The sequence below is a fragment of the Podarcis erhardii genome (genome assembly GCF_964252035.2).
Source record: "Podarcis erhardii genome assembly, chromosome: 1".
NCBI lineage: Eukaryota > Metazoa > Chordata > Lepidosauria > Squamata > Lacertidae > Podarcis > Podarcis erhardii.
In genome coordinates this window covers 42,447,631-42,468,898 of record NC_138497.1, presented here as the reverse complement: position 1 = coordinate 42,468,898, position 21,268 = coordinate 42,447,631, and the positions used below count along the sequence as shown (strand labels likewise).

The 21,268-nt window shown below is 40.0% G+C and overlaps 1 protein-coding gene across 2 annotated transcripts in view; it reads left to right on the top strand.

Annotated features, from left to right (window-relative positions):
* FSIP1 (fibrous sheath interacting protein 1) overlaps positions 1-21,268 on the top strand; it is a 78,958-nt gene that overhangs the window by 10,503 nt on the left and 47,187 nt on the right. For both annotated transcript variants that reach the window (XM_081861637.1, XM_081861636.1), the window contains exons 7-11: positions 2,222-2,320; positions 3,735-3,835; positions 5,629-5,739; positions 6,548-6,712; positions 16,210-16,344. In XM_081861637.1, the coding sequence (XP_081717763.1) occupies positions 2,222-2,320; positions 3,735-3,835; positions 5,629-5,739; positions 6,548-6,712; positions 16,210-16,344 (611 nt within the window). The remainder of the gene's footprint in view (positions 1-2,221; positions 2,321-3,734; positions 3,836-5,628; positions 5,740-6,547; positions 6,713-16,209; positions 16,345-21,268) is intronic.

Genomic DNA, 21,268 nt, shown 5'->3' with positions numbered 1-21,268 from the left:
GGACTATAGGGAAATGCAGAAAGTACAGAGGCAGTGATAGTTTCCCAATTAACAGTGGTAATTCAAAACAGTAGTCTTTAAGGTGCCACATGACTTTGTTGTTTTTGCTGCAACAGACTAACATGGCAATCAAATATATTTCAGTCTTTCTGAAATGTCCTGAGCATCTGCAGTGCCTGAATAAGAGACTGTATTGTGTAGTCTACTTGACTAAAAGGCACACTATCTACTCAAGCTGGCTTGTATTATTCATGTCATTGTGGTTCTTGCTCTGCATGTTCTGTAGAGTTGCCAGAGAAGGGCTGTTATTTCAACACGTTTACATTATACTTTCTGGCTGATTCTTGGCTGACGTTTGAGAGCTTTATGAGCACTAGCTAGTTTCAGACAATGAAAAGATAAATTTCTTCACCGAACTGTTCTGACAGCATTTGTGGGTAAATAATCAAACTGGCTCTGTGCAAAATGCATGACATAGTGAAATGGTTGCATTGCTGCTGCTCCATTTATTCAGCTGGTCCCCTTAATACACATATACAGTGGTACCTTGGTTTAAGAACAGCTTAGTTTATGAACAACTTGGATTAAGAACGCTACAAACCTGGAAGTAGGTGTTTTGGTTTGTGAACTTTGCTTTGGAATAATAACATGTTTTGCTTCCTGTTGAGTGTGTTCCATTTGTAAATTGAGTCCCCCGCAGCTAAGGGAAAGCATGCCTTGGTTTAAGAACACTTTGGTTTAAGAACAGACTTCCGGAACGGATTAAGCTCATAAACCAAGGTACCACTGTAGTGTGCTACTGCACAGCCTACTGTAAATGTAGGTGAGGATACCCATTTCACCAAATGCAAGTTTGTTCATGGGCGTAGCCAGGATTTTTGTTAGGGGGGCGGGCCTTTGTTGTGGGGGGCAGGTATTTTGTTAGGAGGGGCAGAACCTCAGTTAGCAATGTACAGTACAACCTCGACTTACCACCACCCCTACTTGCGAACAATCCAACTTGCGACCACAGCAAACCTGGTAGTAAATACTGGGTTTGCTGCGATTCGTGCATGCGCAGAAGCAGCTTCTGCCGACTACACATGTGCAGAAGTGGCTGCACCGTCTGCACATGCACAGAACAGCGCTGCTGCCGAATGTGCATGCGCAGAATGCGCTTGCCCAGCAACCCAGATCGACTCACGAACAGACCTCTGGAACGGATTCCGTACGTGAGTAGAGGTTGCACTGTATTTTTATTGATTGGGAGGGGCAGCTGCCTTTCCCTGCCCCCCCCGGCTATGCCTATGGGTCCATTCTTGACACATCCGTTGCATTGTGTGACTTGACTCTTTATCCTATGCCAATTGTGTAAAGGAATTGGTCTTTGTATCTCTTTGTACTTGCAATCTATTTATATTTTTTTCACTGAATTTCTCTGTCTCCTTTTAAAAGAATTAGACTAAAAATTATCTTGTCTCTTATTCATTGCTAATCAGTTTTGTGAAAATGTAATTTTACGTGCCACAGGAATCGTCCAAAAGGTACTTTCTCACACTCCTGAATTAGCACTGCAACATTCCCTAACTAAAGCAAGCATATAGCACTAGTATGACCCTATGTGTCTGAACTGTTGGAAGTGGAAATACAGCCATTATGAGCATCTGGATAATATAACCATTGCTTGACTGTGCCGTTACTGTAAATATCTTTAATCTATATGGCTCCCTTCCTTCAGTGAGCAGATGGGATGTTAGGGCATTTCCATATGTACTAGTTAACTATATCAGATCATAGCTGAAGGCGTAGAAATCTTCATATTTACAGAAAGTAATGCATAGCTCAAAGCACATGGCCAGCCTTTGAGAATGAGGAGTAGATAGAAGAAGTCATTTAATTATATTTCCAGGTTGTTCTGAAATGGTAATTTTAGGGAGTGGGAGAGGTGGCACAATGGCATTCCTTTCTGTGAAAACTAGATAATTGTATATTTCTGTTGAGAGAAAGAAATGATACTCAGTCTCAATGTAGGTGTCTCCTTGATCCACACCACACTACCAGTGGTCTGGTCGTTGAAGCTAACTACAATGCCAACCATCAATATGAAACTTTACAGGCTTCCATTCTTACAAATATTAAGTTGATATACTTGTCACAGGTACTGGTGAATATGGGACTGTTAATTTTTTTGTTTTGAAATGTAAATAATTATCAGTTATTTAATGCCACATTTTATTAACAGACTCAACTGCTGCTGAAGAAGATGAAATGTTTGTTAGTGTATTTCACACGCAGATTCATCCAGAAAACTATGGGAATAATAGTAGACAAACCAAGCAAGGTACAGGTTATATCAATTTACCTTTGTTCCATAGATCCAGTGACAATTCTGCCTTTTGCCTGGGGATACTGCTTTAGACATAATGGGTAACCATATTGTCCTGCTACAAGAATGATCCTGCATGCATCTTAGACTCAAGTATTCCCATCTCTTCTCTACTCTTTTGTAGGTGTGAGGAGGTTAAACATGTCACTTTTGCTTTTGAACAGAAGACAGTTTCCTGTTAGGATGAACTTGGAGACCTGTGGTTGACAAACAAACCATTATAAACAAATGAAGATATAACACTCGAGTTAGAACTCTGGGCTGCAGAAAGCAGTCTACCTGGATATGTAGTGCAGTTTTGTATTTGTATCTCCTAAAGTTTTGAGGCAATTACTACATCATATTTGTAATGCCTTTAACTACATTTCCTTCTGAATGATGAGGAAGGCAGTGCTATTAGAGTATTGAGTGCTTTGGCAAAAAGGCAATGTTTAAAGAAGTAAATGTAAGTTTATAGCACATTCAGAAATATGTAGCATAATACAATTTTGCAGGTTTGAATTATTACATAATCATAAGTGTTTTCTTGTTGTGGGAAGTACAGTATATTTGAAGTATAGTGGTAGTCATTGTCCTTAGCAGATCTATGCTAAAGGTAAAGGGACCCCTGACAATTAAGTCCAGTTGTGAAGGCCGAGGGAGCCGGCGTTTGTCCACTTCCGCAGACAGTTTTTCCAGGTCATGTGGCCAGCATGACTAAACCGCTTCTGGTGAAACCAGAGCAGCGCATGGTTTATGCTAAGGGAAGGACTATTCAAATAATGGGAGTAACTTCAGGCATAGATAGGATGAGACCAGTGGTTCCCAAAGTGGTGGGATTACCAATGAGGGCACTAAGAGACAAGGGGGTGGCAGGGGGCACTGGAGGTAAATGACTATCAGATAAATATCACTGGATCAAGTTCATTAGTTTTGTTGAATTAATTTTAAACTAAATAGTTTTAATTGGGTTTTGCATAAATGTGCAATTAAATTGTTACTGTTTTGAATTTTATCGTGTTATCTTCCTTAGTAAGTCGTGCAAACCACTATTCTAAGAAATGCTTTTTATAGGGTAGGATAGGAGGGGGCATTGGGGATAAGGAGGTGGTGATCCCAAAAAGTTTAGGAACTACTGGATTAGGCTATAGTTAGTTGCTTGAAAATTTTGTGCATGACTGTAACAAATGACTTTGCACTGAAATCCATCTAATTTTATTAGTGATATTTTTGAAAGGTTGCTGAAATTAATATAGTCTGAAATGAATAATACTGAATTATATTTGTGTACTGTAGATAGTGAAATGGTAAATTAGATGAATTGATTGTTTTTTAACTATTTGCCCAGTTATACTTTTAGAATTTTTTTTCTGAATTGCATGCTGTTTAGGTGACGATAAAACAAGAAGCTCAATAAAGAAAATGGAAAAGATGACTAAGAAAAGCGAAACAAACAGTAAAAAAACTGATTTTGTTAAAAAGAACATAGAGGTATGTGTTAACAGTCTGCATGGCAAAGTACAGGATTAGAACTCTTTGTCAAGTCTCATCATGCTACTCATTTAGAAATTAATAATGGATGATTAACTTTGCTACAAAGGTTATCCTATATATAGCCAGCCTGAAGTTTTTAGGAAAAGGATGATAATTAGATTGCTGATCACTTCAGCTAAATCATGTACTGCTGGGAAAACGTAATAGAATCTATTGAACTGCCAGTTATGGAGCCCATGTTGTTTATTTTGTACTATCAGGCTCTTCTAATGCTATGCCTGTGGTTTTTTTCTGCTGTCAGGAAATGGAAAGACAATTTACGATTATTCTTATACCTAAAAGTTATGAGTGGTATGGTGGAAGATAGCCCTGCCACAAGACTTGTATAGAATTTGTTCAGATCCTGGAACATCAGTTTCACTTAAATTTCATTGTGGGCAGTGCAGAGCCAATGGTCTAGTTATGTTTTAAAAAGAGCCTTGCTGGATCTAACCCAAAACCTGTCTAGTCTAGCTTCCTGTTTCCCAAAGGGGCCAGCCAGATCATTTGAGGAAGCCTAGAAGCAGGGCAACTGATAATCAGATATATTGCCTTTGATTCTGGTAGTATCATATGGTTACTGTTACTAGAAGCTATTGATAGCCTTATCTTTCACCGATTTGTCTAATCACCTTTTCAAACTGTCTAAGTTGGAAGTTCCACATGAAGTTTGTAGTTTAATTATGTGCTGTGTTAAAATGTACTTCTTGTCTCTCTGATTCTCCCACCTTTCCATTTCATTGGATGGGAGAAGGAGAAAAAACTCTCTCTCTCTCTACACCTTCTTCATTCCATGTCATCGTGGATCTGTGGTGTCATTAAGGGCTTAATTACACAAGATGGTAGTAGACTTATCCTTGAAGCCCTTACCCTACCTCTCCCTTTCCTGTCCTATTGTGTCCATGGAGACCTTTTCCCCCACAACTGCACTGCAGGACTAGGAATGATCCTGGATCAAAAGCAGCTCTGTGCATATGTTTGCGGGGAAGAGATCAGCAGATAAGGATTGGGTTGAATAGTCTCCACCCACATACCCTTTGATCTGTCACTGGCTTGCTACAGTCATGTGTACTCTGGCCCTCAGCTACTGCCAGTGTGGTGTAGTGGTTAAGAGCGGTAGACTCGTAATCTGGGGAATCAAGTTCGCGTCCCCGCTCCTCCACATGCAGCTGCTGGGTGACCTTGGGCCAGTCACACTTCTTGAAGTCTCTCAGCTTCACCCACCTCACAGAGTGTTTGTTGTGGGGGAAGAAGGGAAAGGAGAATGTTAGCCGCTTTGAGAGTCCATCGAGTAGTGATAAAGCGGGATATCAAATCCAAACTCTTCTTCTGCTTGTGCTGTGAATGGCATAGGTTGTTTGAGCATTGAGGTCAGCCATTATTTGTGCAAAATTTTTCACCTTCTGATAAAATTATCTGAAACCCATTTGTCCTTTCAGGTGGATTTGTTTATACATATCCTTCTGTATAAAAAAATGTGAAGATTTCAAAGTATTCTCCATAAGCCACCACATTTGTTATCATATACAGTATTGCAGTGGGTGGCTTGCTAGCAGCAGCTGGACTTTATTTTATTTTTAAAATTATTTTTATTTTATTTTATTTTCATTCGTAAGTGTAATAATAAAAATGGAAATATAAAATGTGTAAACATAATAAAAGACTATAATACCATAATGGAGGTTAAAATCTCATCATTCCATCATCAGTCTTCAATGGCTTCAGGTTTCCAAATTACTTTCTTTATTCAGCTGGCCAAGGATTCAGTTAACCAAGTAGTTATGCCAGAGGAAGATAAGAAGAGGCTGTCAGAATTGCTGAAAGATACTGAAGATGAGAGTAGTGAACTTCAAGTAACTCAGGTACACAGATATTCATCCAGGTTGATCGAAAACAGTAGTGTGTGCTCTCCATTTCAGAGGATTAGTGCAGTGCTGGAATCTTCTTTGGTTTTCAGTGGTGGCATAAAATTTTACATGGAGTGGAACCTTGCATCTGTGTGGATGCTTATTGGTAACATGCAAGCACTACTGCTTTGCCCGAGTGTACACTGACATTTTCTGAGTACTGGGTAGTGAGAGTTAAATAGTGATTTGTTTGTCTGGTTTTTTTGCTACAAAAGTGGCTACAAGAAGAAAGTAATTTTCTTTATCTTACTTGTACATAAGTACCTAATAGTTTGGGATTTGTCTCCTCTTTGCTTTATAATGAAATTTAAAATAATTAGTATTTTCCCAAGCACTCTTAGGAATAAGAGCCTCTAGCCTGCCAGTAATCAGCATTCTTCTGGTGACCTTGCAAAACCGTTCTCAAAACTTGTGGACCTCTTATGGTCGGCCTGTTTGTTGGCACCCAAGCGGCGATGCAGCGTGCCTCTGAACAGGTGCAGAGTGCATCCCCTCCTTGCTGCTGAGCAGTACCAGTACCTTCTTTCCCTAGAAAAAAGCACTGCTCCATCCTTTATGCAAGTTATGTATAATCACTATTTTTATGAAAAGTTATGAGATGTTGCTTGATGAACTAAAATTTTAACACACTTGGTTTTGTATCAGATCTGCATTTATTTGTGCTGAGGAGAACCTGTTTCTCTTAAAAATAACATGGCAGGGTTTTTTCGGCCCTAGTTTATATCCCCAGATAGTGTGACTAATTCGTTATTCCTTTTTCTAGGAAGAAGCAACTACAATGCTAGCACCAGGTGAAGGTTACACACCTGAGCCATTGGAATACCATCACCTCACTGAAATCAATGCCAAACTCAAACTAGTAATCTCTGATGGAAATTTATCTGCAGATCAGAATTCCTGTTCAATAGTCTCTAAACAGATTTATCAGGTACAGTGCGACTTGGAATATACCTTTAAATGCTCAGTAGCCATTTTTTAACATGGGAATTTGGAGATGCTTTAATTCTAGTGAATTGCTTCCTGTTTTCCTTGAATCCCTGTCAGCTTATCCTTCTTGAGGCAATCTAAGATATATTGAACCCATTACGTACATTCCCAATTGGGACATGCAGTCAGATCCAGCTGTTTTCCGAACGTTTGTGAGGCTCCCAAACCAATTCCATCCCACCCACTGTACTGAAACTCCTCTTGCTACCACCCATCTATCTGCATATTCACCTTGCTGTTTGGGCTGAAGTGAAGGACGGATCTTTCTGCTCCTTCCCCAGTGCTGTTGTTTTACATTTCTCAGTTTTTCTGGCACCGTGGTCATTGCTGTAACTGAGGGGAGTACCTCTGTTCTGCTGCTGCTGCTACTACTACTACAGCAAGGTCAGGAGAGTGGTAAAGGCAGACCATTGAGTGACAGGGAGGAGATTAAAATCTGAGCAGCAGAAGAATTCAAGAGGTTGAAATGCTTATCTCACAGCTGCTGAGGTTTGTGTTCTTATCATAGAAATTGTGACGGTTGGTGACATTTATTCTCAGTTCCTTGTACCAAACCTAGTATGAGCACAACTGCAGGCTTCCAGTAAGTTAGTTTTAGTTCACCTGAAGCTGTGCATGTAGCTGTGCAACAATGATTTAGCGTTTTGTGTGAACCAGCAGTGCACTGGGTCATATTTGGAAACCAATGCTTAGGTCATATTTGGAAACCAATGCTTAGCTCCCATGCCTATATTTCTCTCTGCAAGCTATTGAGCTCTGGAGCATCTATGCAATGTTTATGTAAAATTATGCTCTCTTTGTAATATAACAGAAAACTGTTTTGTGAAACCATCAAGGTCAGTAAGACTTCTGAGGGAGTATAAAATGAACAAAAGGTTAATGCAAACTTCTAGGGTGCTTGACTTTCACACACTATCATCATTTGGCAGAAAAACAGCAGAACAATAATCAAAGGAAGTTTCCTCATATTATTCTAATGTCTTGGAATAGGCCTGAAAGCAAGAGCCTAATTCTGCTGTGCTCCCAGGGAGCCTGTGGACCTCAAAGCTGTCACTGGCCCAGGACTGATTATTATCCTTCCTGGGCATTGAGCCAGATGTTTTATGGGAAAATGCCTTATTTTTGGAGAAACAGGAGACATTAGTTTAGAAGGCTAATTAAAGGAACACAGTTCAGAGTAGGCTTCAAATGTCAGAATAGGAGGTATTTGCAATAATGTGTTTAGGATTGTCAGAGCTGTAGTCCATCATAGTTTATGAGTGTGTTCATACCATTATGTGCAATCAAACTATATTTTTGCACAGTGAAATACAATGTTGTCATTAGATACATCAGTGCAAACTATGTTTTCTGGTGAAACAGGTAGGTTGCAGAAGAAGTAAACATTTGCCAGCAATCTGTAAACTTTAGCCAATCTTTTTAGCGTAAATTACTGTCCATAGAGTACGTGTGTTGAATGCTTTTGCTGCTCAGAACTAGTGATGGAAAATACATTTCCTGTCGGAGTATAGACAAGGCCATTATCAGAGGAAAAGCCACACAGGCTGGATGCAGCTTCACTTTTCTTTGTCATGATGGTCTCACCATCTTATTTTCTCTCTTTACTTATTTTTGTATTTGTGGTTATCCCTGTCAACTGAAGATAACATTTCATGCATGTGTTGAAGTGAATGCAGAAGCTTAAGCTCATGCCATAATAAATTGGTTAGCCTTTAAAGTGCCACAAGCCTCTTGTTTTTACTGCAACAGAGATTATGTAGCTGGCACTCTGGAACATATGCTTGGGGAATATGCCACCAAATGCAAAGGAGGAGAGGGTCCTTGTCTTTCAAGAGTTGTGTAGAAAAGGGAATTAGAGCATGTGCAGCTTTTTATAAAAGGATGGGACAACTTTTAGAAATCCAGTCTTTCTAAACAAATGTGAAAGGTGCAGAATCCCTCTTTTCTTTTGCACCTGACAGTCTGGTTTTTTTAAACTGTCAGAAATAGTATCTTTATTCTGATAACTAGCTTTTATATAACTGTGCCAACTTTGTGTAGAAACCTTCATCCATCTTAATTAACTGCAATAAGAATACTTTACTGTTGTAGAGTGTTCTTTTATTGGTCTCCATATTTTAAACCTTTCTTTGCTGCATTGGGAATATTGGCCTAAAAGTATCATGGAAACAATCTTTAACGAACACCTTGCACAATACCTTGATATCTCAGGATGGCATTGTCAAGGATAATCGGAGAATCTTAAGTATGGAACTCCTCAACGATGGAGAGAGGAATAGGAAGAAGATGGGAGTGAAAAAATCGGCAGCTCTAGCACTGCCTCCACTTAACTGTTGTTACTGGACAACTTGTGAAATGGTGCGATACTCCCAGTGTTTTGTTTTCTGGCAAGCATTTATCAAGAAGCAGAGAGAAATACTATCTTATGACTAAGGGCCAGTGCATACATTCCAAAGAACTGGAATGCAGACTCATTTTGGATATTGTTTTAACAGGAAAGTGGCTAAGAAATATTTAAAATAAATCGAGAAAGAATTGGTGCAAGTGACTTGTACTCCTTTACCTGCTTCTTCGTAATGTTAAGGCTGACCTAAAGCACCCTACTACAGACAGGTTTGTTTTTTTTAAAAGAAAGATCATCCTTGAGCAAAACAGGGTTGTTTTCACACTTCTTCCTTAGCTCTCTCATATTTTTTCCCATATCTTCTTCATTATTTTTCTTCACAGTGAATTTTCTCATTTCTGTGCAGCACTCTGCATTCATATTTACCTCTCTTAACTGGTTTATGTGATGCATCTTCTCAGATCCTTCCTTGCAATGCTTTCCTTTGCATCTAACACAAACTAGTTGCATTTACTTTCAAAGTTCTTCATAGCCTTGCCCTACTCTGTCTTTGTGACCTTATTTCCCAGAAGTCTTCTGTTTCCTTCAACTGCCTTGTTCAATTACTGCTGCCCTTAATAGTTTGAAACTTGGAGAACGCCTACATGATGCCACTTCTCGCTATCTCTTGAAATGCTTCTTCAAAACCAACCTTTACTGTGAAGCCTATTCCTCACTGAAATAAAGCGTATGTGCTCCAGTTTCTCACAGTAATCAATTATTACACTTAACCTCTGTTGCCACACTTCCTTCTGTTTTCTTGCTTACTGTCAACATTTTAAGCTTCTTGGCAGATACCTGTCTCCATGTTACTCCGTAAAGCATTCTACAGTGGTACCTCGGGTTAAGTACTTAATTCGTTCCGGAGGTCCGTACTTAACCTGAAACTGTTCTTAACCACTTTAGCTAATGGGGACTCCTGCTGCTGCCGCGCCACCGGAGCACGATTTCTGTTCTCATCCTGAAGCAAAGTTCTTAACCTGAAGCACTATTTCTGGGTTAGCAGAGTCTGTAACCTGAAGCATATGTAACCTGAGGTACCACTGTATATAGTGATGCTACTAAAAATAGCAGTCAATTTTAATTGATTTTAGTAGTAGTAGTGTGGAACAACTTCAGACCCAAAACAAAATGTTGCAGTATATCCTGGCCCCCCATTCCCAGTAGCAGCTATTCTATTCAGAGTACTAGTCAGCCAGCCACACCTACTTCTAGGAGGTATTCAACTAAACAGTTATGCTAGCATGACTTTTAGCTGTGCAATGTAGCCCCCTACCCCCAATCTATTCTGAAGCACTGTGCTATCTTAACTATCATAGGAACTAAAGCAGGCCAATTCACGCTCTACCCTGCTTTTTTAGCTTTCTTCTCTTCCAGCTAACGCTCAGCATCGTGTGACCTCTGGGCATCTCACTGAGCATAATTTAGCCTCATGGGGGTTTTTTTTTGGGGGGGGGGTCCCGTTTGGTGAGTCCCTCAACCTTTTTGTTGTACTTCTGCAAAACTGAGGGATCTCTCAAGCATGCTTGTTTTTCAGTGGCCCTATTTTGTTTTGATATCAGTTGGCACAAGGAAGTAGTAATACTTCTGATGTTTACTAAGGTCATTTTCTGCTCAGTTGTGGTCCAAACCTAAAATGCAATTTTCTATATAATTTATGCTGCATATGAAACCCATGACTAGTTACCTACCAGGCAAAACGAGTGCATGGTAGCTTACACCAAGCATGTATCAGACTGAGCTGCAACACTTATAAAGTGCATAATTGGGCCAATTGTTTCAATGGACTTCCTTCAAAACTAGTTCGTTGTGGTTGCCCCCCCCCCCCCGCTAAAGATTTGGCGAGTAATCTGAAATAGTTGTAGACTTAACCATCTGTTTGTATTTCCACTTAGCCAGAATGAACTTCAGTTATTTATTCTCATGTTATTTGCTCCAGATTTTTGTCTGCCAAGGACTGTGTTTAATGATAATTTCAAAGCAAATTCCCAAGCTAATGTTTCATTATGTGCAAAAATGTAATTATCAACAGCTTAGAGATTTGGTTCCTACCACTTGTTACTATATTTGAAGAATATAGGAATTCTATATTTGTGTGTCCTTAATCCTTAACAAATGGTTTTAATAAGTTTGTATAGGAGTATTTCATCTTGGCTGTTACAGGAAAGTTGGATCCGCAACTCTTTTCCATGATTGTATTGTTTTTCATTTAGGAAATTGGCGTAATCAAAGCCTTCTTTCTCTCTCAAGCATTTCCCCCCATATGCCAGATTTAATTAAATCATTATAGTTATGCTTGTCTCTTAATTTGGTTTAATTATTTATTTAGTTTGAGCTCTTAAGTATTAGCTCAGTTGAATTCCTTTTTTAAGGAGAAAGGTTATGCACAATAGAATTGCAGACTTAGGAGTTCTGTTTCAATGCTAAGGAGTGCCCTATACTGAACACTTGGCAGTGCAGAGTTTCCTGGATGACTGGCACTGCTGTGGAAGGACGAGTAATCTGTGATGCAGAATCCCTTCATGAAGATGGTTTCCATTCTTAACAGAAGGAAGTTGAAGGTTAGGTTAAGCCTCTCTATTCCTGTGGATGCCTGTGGACAGTGGCGTAGCGTGGGGGGTGCAGGGGGGGCCGCCGCACCGGGCGCAACATATGGGGGTTAGGGTTAGGGGGCGCAAATCCACGGGTTAGGGGGCGCAAATTACTTGCCTTGCCCTGGGTGCTGACAACCCACGCTACGCCACTGCCTGTGGAAGCCAGACTTTCAAATAGCCCTGCATTGTGCTTTGGCTGAGCACACCTGTTCCCAGCAGGGGAACAGGCATGCATAGACAAAAGCAGTGGGATCTAACCCCCACTCCCTAGCTGATGAGGAAGGATTAAAAGCCCTCATCAGCTGATGAACAGGGGTTAAATCCTACTGCTTTGGCTTCATATACCAGCTCCCAGCAGGGGAACTGGCATGCACTACCAACACAAAATTAAACCTTCCCCCCTGCCCATTAGCTGATGTCACCCTCCCATCAGAGTGCTGTCAGTTGATTGGCAGGTGGCCATATTTTATTTTTTTAATGCCTTGTAGGCCAAATTTTACCTCCTGGCAGGCCAAGATTTGGTCTGAGGGTTGGAGGTTTCCCATTTCATGTATGTTATTGATTTTTCTATCCCCTGACCCCCCCCCAATAGTCGATTTAGATTTCCTTCTTCCAATAATTAACATGCTCACTTTTCATTGGGTTGTTTTGGTCCTCCACCCCTGTCCCCCATTTTATGTCCTTCACCCTATTATTATTATTATTATTATTTATTTTCTGCAAACATTGGTATTTCTCCAAGCTTGCTGATACTATCTCTTGTACCTAGGTGGTGTTGATCTGGCAACATAAGGACACTCAGATAATGAATTTGCTACTAATATATATGATGATATATAATAATGTATTACAATGCATGTGTTTTATAGTACTATAATAGGCATGCCAGTGTTTAGGGTTTATCTTAAAATATGATTCAAAAATCTGGTGCTCAGCTTTTCAAGCCTCATGTGCTACTACAGTGGTACCTCGGGTTACATACGCTTCAGCTTACAGACTCTGCTAACCCAGAAATAGTACCTCGGGTTAAGAACTTTGCTTCAGGATGAGAACAGAAATGGTTTGGCTAAAGTGGTTTCTCAGGTTAAGAACAGTTTCAGGTTAAGAATGGACCTCTGGAACGAATTAAATTCTTAACCTGAGGTACTACTGTACTGATAAATGCTATTGTGAAACCCATCCCTTTGTTAACAGAGAGTGGGTACACCAGGAAATGTTCTTGATTGGTATTATGGTTTTATCTAAATGTATTTATTTTTTTTACAACATTAAAACAACCCGTATGTGTGATTAATCAGTGCTTTCAGATGCCATCATGCTACATTTGACTTGAGGGCGGTTGAGTTAAACCTTTTGGCATGACATTTGGCTCTTAGAAAAACTGCCATTACTGGCATTGCCACATGGTTTGCATTACGGTAGTAGATGTTAGATGTTAACAAGCAGATTAAAATAAGGATTTAAAAGGAACTACATAGAGCTAATGCCAGCTCTGTGCAACCAGACAGCTATCTGTAAGTCTGAGCTTTTCCACATGATAAAATGGGTGCCCTGACTGCATTTAACGATTAGTGTGCTACTCTCACAGGCTTGTATCTTGTGCCAGAAGAGTGATATCATGTCTGTGAGTAATGGGTAGGAGAGAGTCTGGTGGTGGTGGGAATAGTGACAATGCTGTCCACAATTTATTTTATAGGGTCTGGATGAACAGTGGATCTCCACAACCTGAAAATAAATAAAATATTTAAGCAACTGTTTCTGAAATGGCTGTTCAATGCATGATAAGCCTTGCTTCTCTTGGAACTTAAAAAGTGTTTTAATACTCTACAATGATGCATGGCGAGGAAGCCGTGAGTCTTTAATTACATCCCATAGGTGCCTATGGCACTTGTGTAATCACAATTTGCACCATAATTACTTAACAGTGTTATATTTCCCCAGATAAACAAAATAGTGCAACCAAAGCTTAGAAAAGGTGACATCTATCAAACAGAATAGCAAGTTCAAAAATATTGGGTAACAGATTAGTTTTCCCCCTCTCCTTGTGTTCTCTGTCCAGTTTTATTTTTCATCACAGTATGGTATCCTTAAACGAAATCCCAGATGTCTGCAAACAGAGTAGCCATGCAACCTTATGCACATTTCCATGGGGGTAAACTCAACTGAATCCAATTAGACTTAATTCTTACTGGGCTTGCATAGGATCAGGTTGTGCAGAAGTACTTTTGAGGGCAGAATTCTGCTTGGATCCAAAGGTGTTTAGTTTGAACAGAAAGACACTTCTGCTTGCTGAAGGGGACATGTGATTTTTGGCAATTCCCTCCACCTACAGATGACATCCTACATTCCACTCCATTTCTGAGGGTCCTCCAGTCTTTAGGCTTGGCCATCTGCAGTTCTTAGAATGTAGGCTATTATATATGCATTTATTTTTAGCAGAAGGCATTTGCAGGGCTGACTGATTAGTTAGATAAGCAAGTATTTGTTTTGACAAAGGAATGGTGGCTCCCTAGAGGTTTGTGGAAAGCAGTGACTTCATTGGCATATCTGTTGACAGAGCCTTTACTTGTGCTACAGAGAAAAGTCTACCAATATTCTGTTGTTCATTAAATCTAGCCACTTTTAATTCCAGTTGATATTTTGGCTTAACATACACTATATTTTGGGGAAGAAGTTTGCTTTATGTCATAAGTATGTGGCTTTAATTAAAATCTGGACGGTTTTATTTTGGCGATTTTTAAAAAGACATCTAGTTTCTTATTATGTGTAGCCAAATGCAACTTTTTGATCATTCATATTTGCCAAATATTAACTCAGTTGCTTTAGGCTCAGTAAGTAAGTGATGTCATAGCAGCAAGTGAGCAGGGTGGAAAATAAGAAGCTGGACTTTGTAGAAACTTTCATTCCAGTGGTGAATAATACTGTCCTTTGTCTCTTCTTCCTGTTTCCATTCCTGATCATCTAACAGATAAAAAGAAGTTGATTTTCTCATGCTATATAATATATTGAAAAGATTTAAATTAAATTGGTGGTTTGTATGCAGCATGTAGTACAGATGATATTAAATGCAGGAATGCTCATAGAAGTTGAAAGCCCATTGTTAAAAGTTAACCTTTGTCTGGTGCAGAGGTGTTCAACCATTTTGGGTCCATGGCTCCCTTGACCAACTACATTCTTTCTGCTGCACCCCTGTGGGGCTCAGGAGCCCAGTTAGGTCACTCCGTGGCTGCAGAGCTGGCAGCCCCATACCCCTTTTCAAACACCCTCCCTTGTGGATTGTTCCCTCAGCCTCCTTCTCTCCTTGGGAGTCCTCCAAGCAGCTGCTGCCCCTGGTCTCTGACCTGCCCTCCTGCCCCAAAGAGGAATGCCTCCTCACACTTGCCCACAGGGGCCTGGGAAGCACCCCCTGGCCAGCCCCAGAGGCACCATTCGCACACAAACAGCTGTGCAAGCCTTTGGGGGGCCGAGACACGATAGGGCATCAGAGGGAGGAGGGAAGGAAAGAGGGACAGAGGCCAGTATTGTCTGTGGCACCCCTAAGCATCATTCAAGGCACACTGGTTGAAAACCACTGGTATAGTATATTAAACAATATTCTGTAGTAAATGACCAGCAGTTTATCAATGTTATTTTCATTAATAATTTTTGTTACTCTTCCAGATAATCTAACATGCCTACATTCAGTTTTAATTGTCAGAGATTTGCTACATTAAATATATTACATGTGGGGATTTTAGCTGTTTAACATACAGTATATCAATTGTAGCATGATTAATCCTGCATGCATGTATGTCATTATGGGTACACATGCTATAGGGAGCCTTTGTTACAGAAAAGTTTCCCTACTAAAGTGTTTTCAGTTAAGAAATGTCATAACATTTCTGTTTCTCCTCTGGAAAACAGTGAAAAGGAACAGTTCCTGAATTTATATTCTGGCTGTCTAATTCTGCTTTTCAGTATGCAAAGCCTATGAAGAGCCTAGGTGTAGATAGAAGTGTCTATTGGTGATCTACTGGGGTATGATAGAGTCCCCACCCCCTTCTTCAGATATGTTAAATTTTTCTACATAAGAATCACAACTAGAGAAGGACTATCAGGTGGGGTATTATTATCTGAGGAGGAAAACATGGTTCACATTCCCTATCTTTCTGAAGGTCTTGATAGCTATATTTGGAGTTTCCCCATAGGCCAAATTTACCTTTGTAAATTTTCCTTTTTACAGGAATACATAGCACAACTCATTTGTTTGAGCCCAGCTGCCTATGTTTTATTAAGCATATTGTTCAACTCAACAGTCACTACTACAATCTACTGTTGATGACATCCTATAATCTGTTTGATACAGATTAATCTGTAAGCGACATTTAACATGGAGGGGGCCCTAGTAGATTGGTTTAGATGGTCTCCCTTTCTTTTTCAGCTTTACATGTCAATGATTCTATTATTATTTGCTTCTGTTAGGATTCTTTGGCTTATGCAAATAGAAAGCTGGAAACAATTCCAGGTGAAAAGGTTTTAAGAGACACGAAAGAAGAACGAGATCAGCATAACCGGCTTAAGGAGATTGACCAGCAGCTGAAAAACCTGGAAGGGACTGTAAGTCTTCTAAAGTTCCCTAGTTTGCTAAAGTCAGTAGATACCAAGAATAAGAGGAGAATGACAAAAAGTTTCGTTTTGTGTTCTTGGTAATATTATTCTGTGTTACAAAATAGATAAATTACAGTGATGCTTCTCAATTACAATATCTGTATGAAGATCAAGTGCTTTCTCACTGCTTATATAAACTGGTGGGATTTTACATAACTTGCGTTATGTTAATATAAAACGAGTGCAGGTTGAATTATATTATACCATGAAGTCTAATGCTAAAAGACAGCTTTCCAAATAAACAGAGAAATCACTCCCTCTATTTCCCTTGTTCATGGTGTGCTGATGCTGACGTAGCCAAAATGGCACCACCCACCCACAAGAGGCAGGCTCAGGGGAACCCCAAAGTATGCAGAAGTACAAATAAAAACAAAATATGGGCAAATAAAAGGAAAAATAAAGGGGGGGAGCCACCTCAAAAGTGGAAACCAGACTGTGCATGTTTGTGCTTGATCACTTTCTACTTTTCATGGAGGGCACATGGGGTGGGGGTGGGGAGTAACAGCACATGCAGCATCTATTCTAAATGCTGCTTTGACTTCATCTGTGTCCCCACCTGCTGTCAAAAAATTAACCAAACTGCTTCCTCTTGGCTGCTTCACCAATTGCAATCATGTGAGTTTTCAATAATAGCTGCCATAACAACTGTGCAAGGAAGGGGCTGTGAGGGAGAAAGCAGGCCAGAGGATCACCAATTCACTACTTATAATGCCCCCATCACTTACTGACCCTTTAAAAGGAGAGGAACAGGATTTTTTTTGTTAATGCTCCCTTAGGGAAGATGTTTTATGGAGCTTAGAGCTGTAGTAGCCTTAGGTTTGTGCGTTTGCACATTAGGCAATAGTTCCGCTCCCTGTATAAAAATAACTGCAACTAAACCAACCAATCCCGCATAGTGCAAACCTGCACAGCAATAAAAGTGGTTTACAATGCAATTCTGTACATGTCTACTTAGAAGTAAGCCCCACTGAATTCAAAGGGACTTAGTCCCAGGTAAGAATGAATATGATTGCAGACTTAGCCTTCAAGGGCTCCCTCACTCCTCCAGTGTGGAAGAAGCCAGTTGGTAGAAACACCTCGTCCTGCCCCAAAGAAACATTATGCAGCAAGGTATCACTAGTATGTTTTAAATGCTTTAATATCCTTTTCTTCTCAGCAGAAAGCAGTGAACTGAAACATTGCCTCCCTTCCATAGTTTAACAGTGGTGTAGTATTTCACCTGCATTGTGTGCTTCATTTAAACATTTCTTGAAGCACTAAAAGAGACAAGGCTTATGAAACTTTCCCCTACACATATGTGCAAATTTGGTTTCTTTACTACTCCAATAGTCAGTTTTAATTTAGTTCAAATAATTTCTGACAAATTGCCTTTTCATATTCCTAGTAAGTACATGTTATGCTCCATATGAACCTGGTTCCTCTTCTGATGCACTATTTCCCTCCCACAACCCATGCTTTTGCCTAGAACAATTCCTGTGAAGGCACAGATGCAGAAAATATGTTGGAGCTGAAAATCCATGTGGATATTATGCCAAAAAATATATGATTCTACACACAGAGTTCTCAAGAAGAGCTAATCCGGAAATGTTGTAAATATGATGGGAACATATTTCAGATGCTTTCTTGTTAGTAGTTCCACCATGTATCTGATGAAATAGGCTTCAATCTATGAAAGCATAGGTTTTAATAAAAATTTGACTTGTAACATGCTACAAGACTTTTCACTTGCAGGCCCCAAGACTAAGATGCCTCTTCACTTAAATGACTGTCCTTGTCAATGGAATGGTGGTGTTAAAATAACGTACGTCAGTTTTATAGCTTCAGTTTAATAAGTTAGTTGGTAAGCTGCTAAAGAAAATAAACTCAGTCTACAACATCCCTTTCTGCCATTGACCTTTGCCTTTTGGTCACTGACCCTTGCTATTTATGGGAATACAAGTCTGGACGGGGATCTGCAGTTTGGTGGCTGGGTCTACAATAAGCAATGACTTTGGAATGCACTGGGCTACTGGTTCATTAAAATACAATGAATGTTAACAGGTCAGTTCCGAGGTCTGATTAGTACAAAACAGTTCCTTGGAATCTGCTATGGTATATACCCCCTCTTGTGCATACCAGACATTTTTTCTCTTAAGAGGATGCCCACAAGACCTTACAGGGGCAGAAACTATTCTTCACTTATTAAATGGTAAATGAATAAGCCACCTGTACTAATGCATAACCCATTGTCAGGTTGGCATTTGTTTGTATTGTGAGAAAAGGGGATAAATTGCAGGATCAACCAGATGGAAAGTCAGTCGCAACCTGTAGGGCTCTAATGCATATCCACCAACATTGCACAGATGAAAATGCTTGTAAAAGCCATTTCTCATTTGGCCTGGTTTTCACCTTCTGAACAGCTCTGTACATGTTACTGAAGGTTTGATTCCTTTTCCCGTATGCTGTATTAATTTATTGTTAGCTTTAATGCTCTTTTATACAGCTAATATGGTGTTTGATCTTTATATTAAATAAGTGCTACAAAAACATAATTGTTCTAAAACTTATTATCAACAGTTCAGAATGACCTGCTGGATGCACAAAAATGTGTGCTAATACGATTAAGTACGTCCCATCTTACTATAATATTGCAACCTATTTAATAGTATTCAAACAGAGCACCTTTGGGGTTGACTTTTTTGTTTTTCTTTATATTGGATATGGCTTTATTTTTCTTACTCCCCCCCCCCCATTAGTCTTCCTAGTGTGCCAAAACATTAAGGCTATTCATTACGAAACTTGAATGTTCACATACCTTGATGTTAATACATCTAGAGTTACTTAGATAGAAACAAGATGCACCCACTATTCACTCCGATATGTAACTTCTAGAGATAATGATGAAGGGGTTTAACCCTGAAGATTGGCAGCCCTAGCAATTCAACAGCATTTTAATAAAGCAAAATAGGAATAGTGATTTAGCAAGGAGAGTTACTAGAAAAAAAATGGCTCTCTTTGATAAACAGAGATAGAATACATGGAAGTGCAGGATACGGTGGCAGAATCCATTGGTTAGATCTGGGGTGAACAAGCACTTTGGTCCAGAGGGACGCATGTGGCAATAGATGGTGGGTCAGGGGCTTAAAATATAATTGGCTTCTAAGGGCTTGTTGCTGAACATGGTTGAAAAAGAATTTCCTTACAAAGAATGTCTAAAAAATTTAAATACCGAAAATACTCTGGAAATTGTTGCAAATATTTTAATTGGGTCACTCAGGTCAGCTGAACTGAAATGGCTGAACTGACCTTGCCTTGCAGGGTTAGGTCCATGGGGCTGTGCCTGCAAGATTAAGTTCACCAACTGAAACCAGCCCTACACTATTTAAGAAATGTTATTAATGGCTTCATCAAAAAACCTAAGTGGTATACCCAAACATAAAATAATTATCAATAAAATACAGAAGAAACCAACAGAGTTTTAAAAACAAGTATATATGACTAAATTATGTATCTGGGCAGGCTTGTTAAAATAAAGTTTTTTTGCAGGTGCCTAAAATTGCATAATAAAGGTGCCTGCTTAATGTTAAAGACAGGGAGTTCCAAAGCAGAGCTGCTGCCAAAGATCGATTCTTCACAGATGTGAAGCAAACATTATATGGTAGATTGAAGGCGGCAAATTGGCACATATGATGCAAGGCGATCCCTCAAGTAAACTTGTGCAAAGCTGTTAAGGGTTTATATATTACTATAATAACACACTGAACTTGGCCCAGTAACAAATAGGCAGCCTGTGCTGATATTTAATCGGAGGTATAGTATGCTGACAGGAGCTCACTCCTGTCAGTAATCATGCTACCACATTCTGCTACACAACTGGAGCTACTAAGATTCTAACAGTGAATTCATATCAAGAAGAAAGTTACACTATATTAACTATATTTTTGTGTGTTTATTTGCATTTTTATTCTGTTAACTGCCCTGAGAGCTACAGATGAAGGGCAGTGTACAAATTGAAAAAAACGAAATAAATATTCAGTGGGGGTTACTCCCAAGTAAGTGTAAGGGAGGAACACCAAGCCCATGAGATGACTTGCCTAAGGCTGTCCGAGCCTCCATAGACTCCTTAAGTCCAAACCACGCCCAAACTATTCAGAAAGCAAGGAATACTCAAGTAAATGCAGAACAGATAACTCAAAGGAAGTCTAGCCACGGTCATACACATATGTGGGACATACTATGCAGTGCATACTGGTGCACATGCAGGTAACAGCCACAACTGACAATAGATGTGTGACAGCAAACACACAGTAAGCAGCAAACGCTCCCTTTCCCTATCCTGGTGTAACTTACCAATGCTAACATCACCTCTGCTGTGCTGCAACCAACTTTAAGTACCAAGCAGCTGCATCAGCAGCAGCTCTGCACAGCTTCAACTTCCTCAGCTGCCCAGAGCTTGAAAGCAACCCCATTGTGGCCCGCTAGTCTGCTAATTGTGAGTCGATGACCTGAACCCATGTGGTGGTAAATAAGAGACAAGGACAAAAGTACATTAGGTTAATGGGCTGACAAGGCCACAACTTTATTGGTTACAGCATGTGAGAGGTACTGCCTTAGGCATTGGATAAAACAACCTATACATGACCCCACCTGCGCAGCAAACAGTGGGAGGAGCTTGTTGATGCAAATACAACTGGAAGCTTGCCCTGATGTCACTGGGGGTCGTGCCATGGCCCTAGCCACCAGCAGGGCATTGGACAGGATCCACGACCACTGGAGTCCTTTAACGGAATACCCTACAAGCGGCGGGGTAGGTGATGGCCAAACCCCGCCCACCACCACACAACACATATTCCAATGCTTACCGCCCAGGCCAGGAAAGTTGTGACGAATTGCT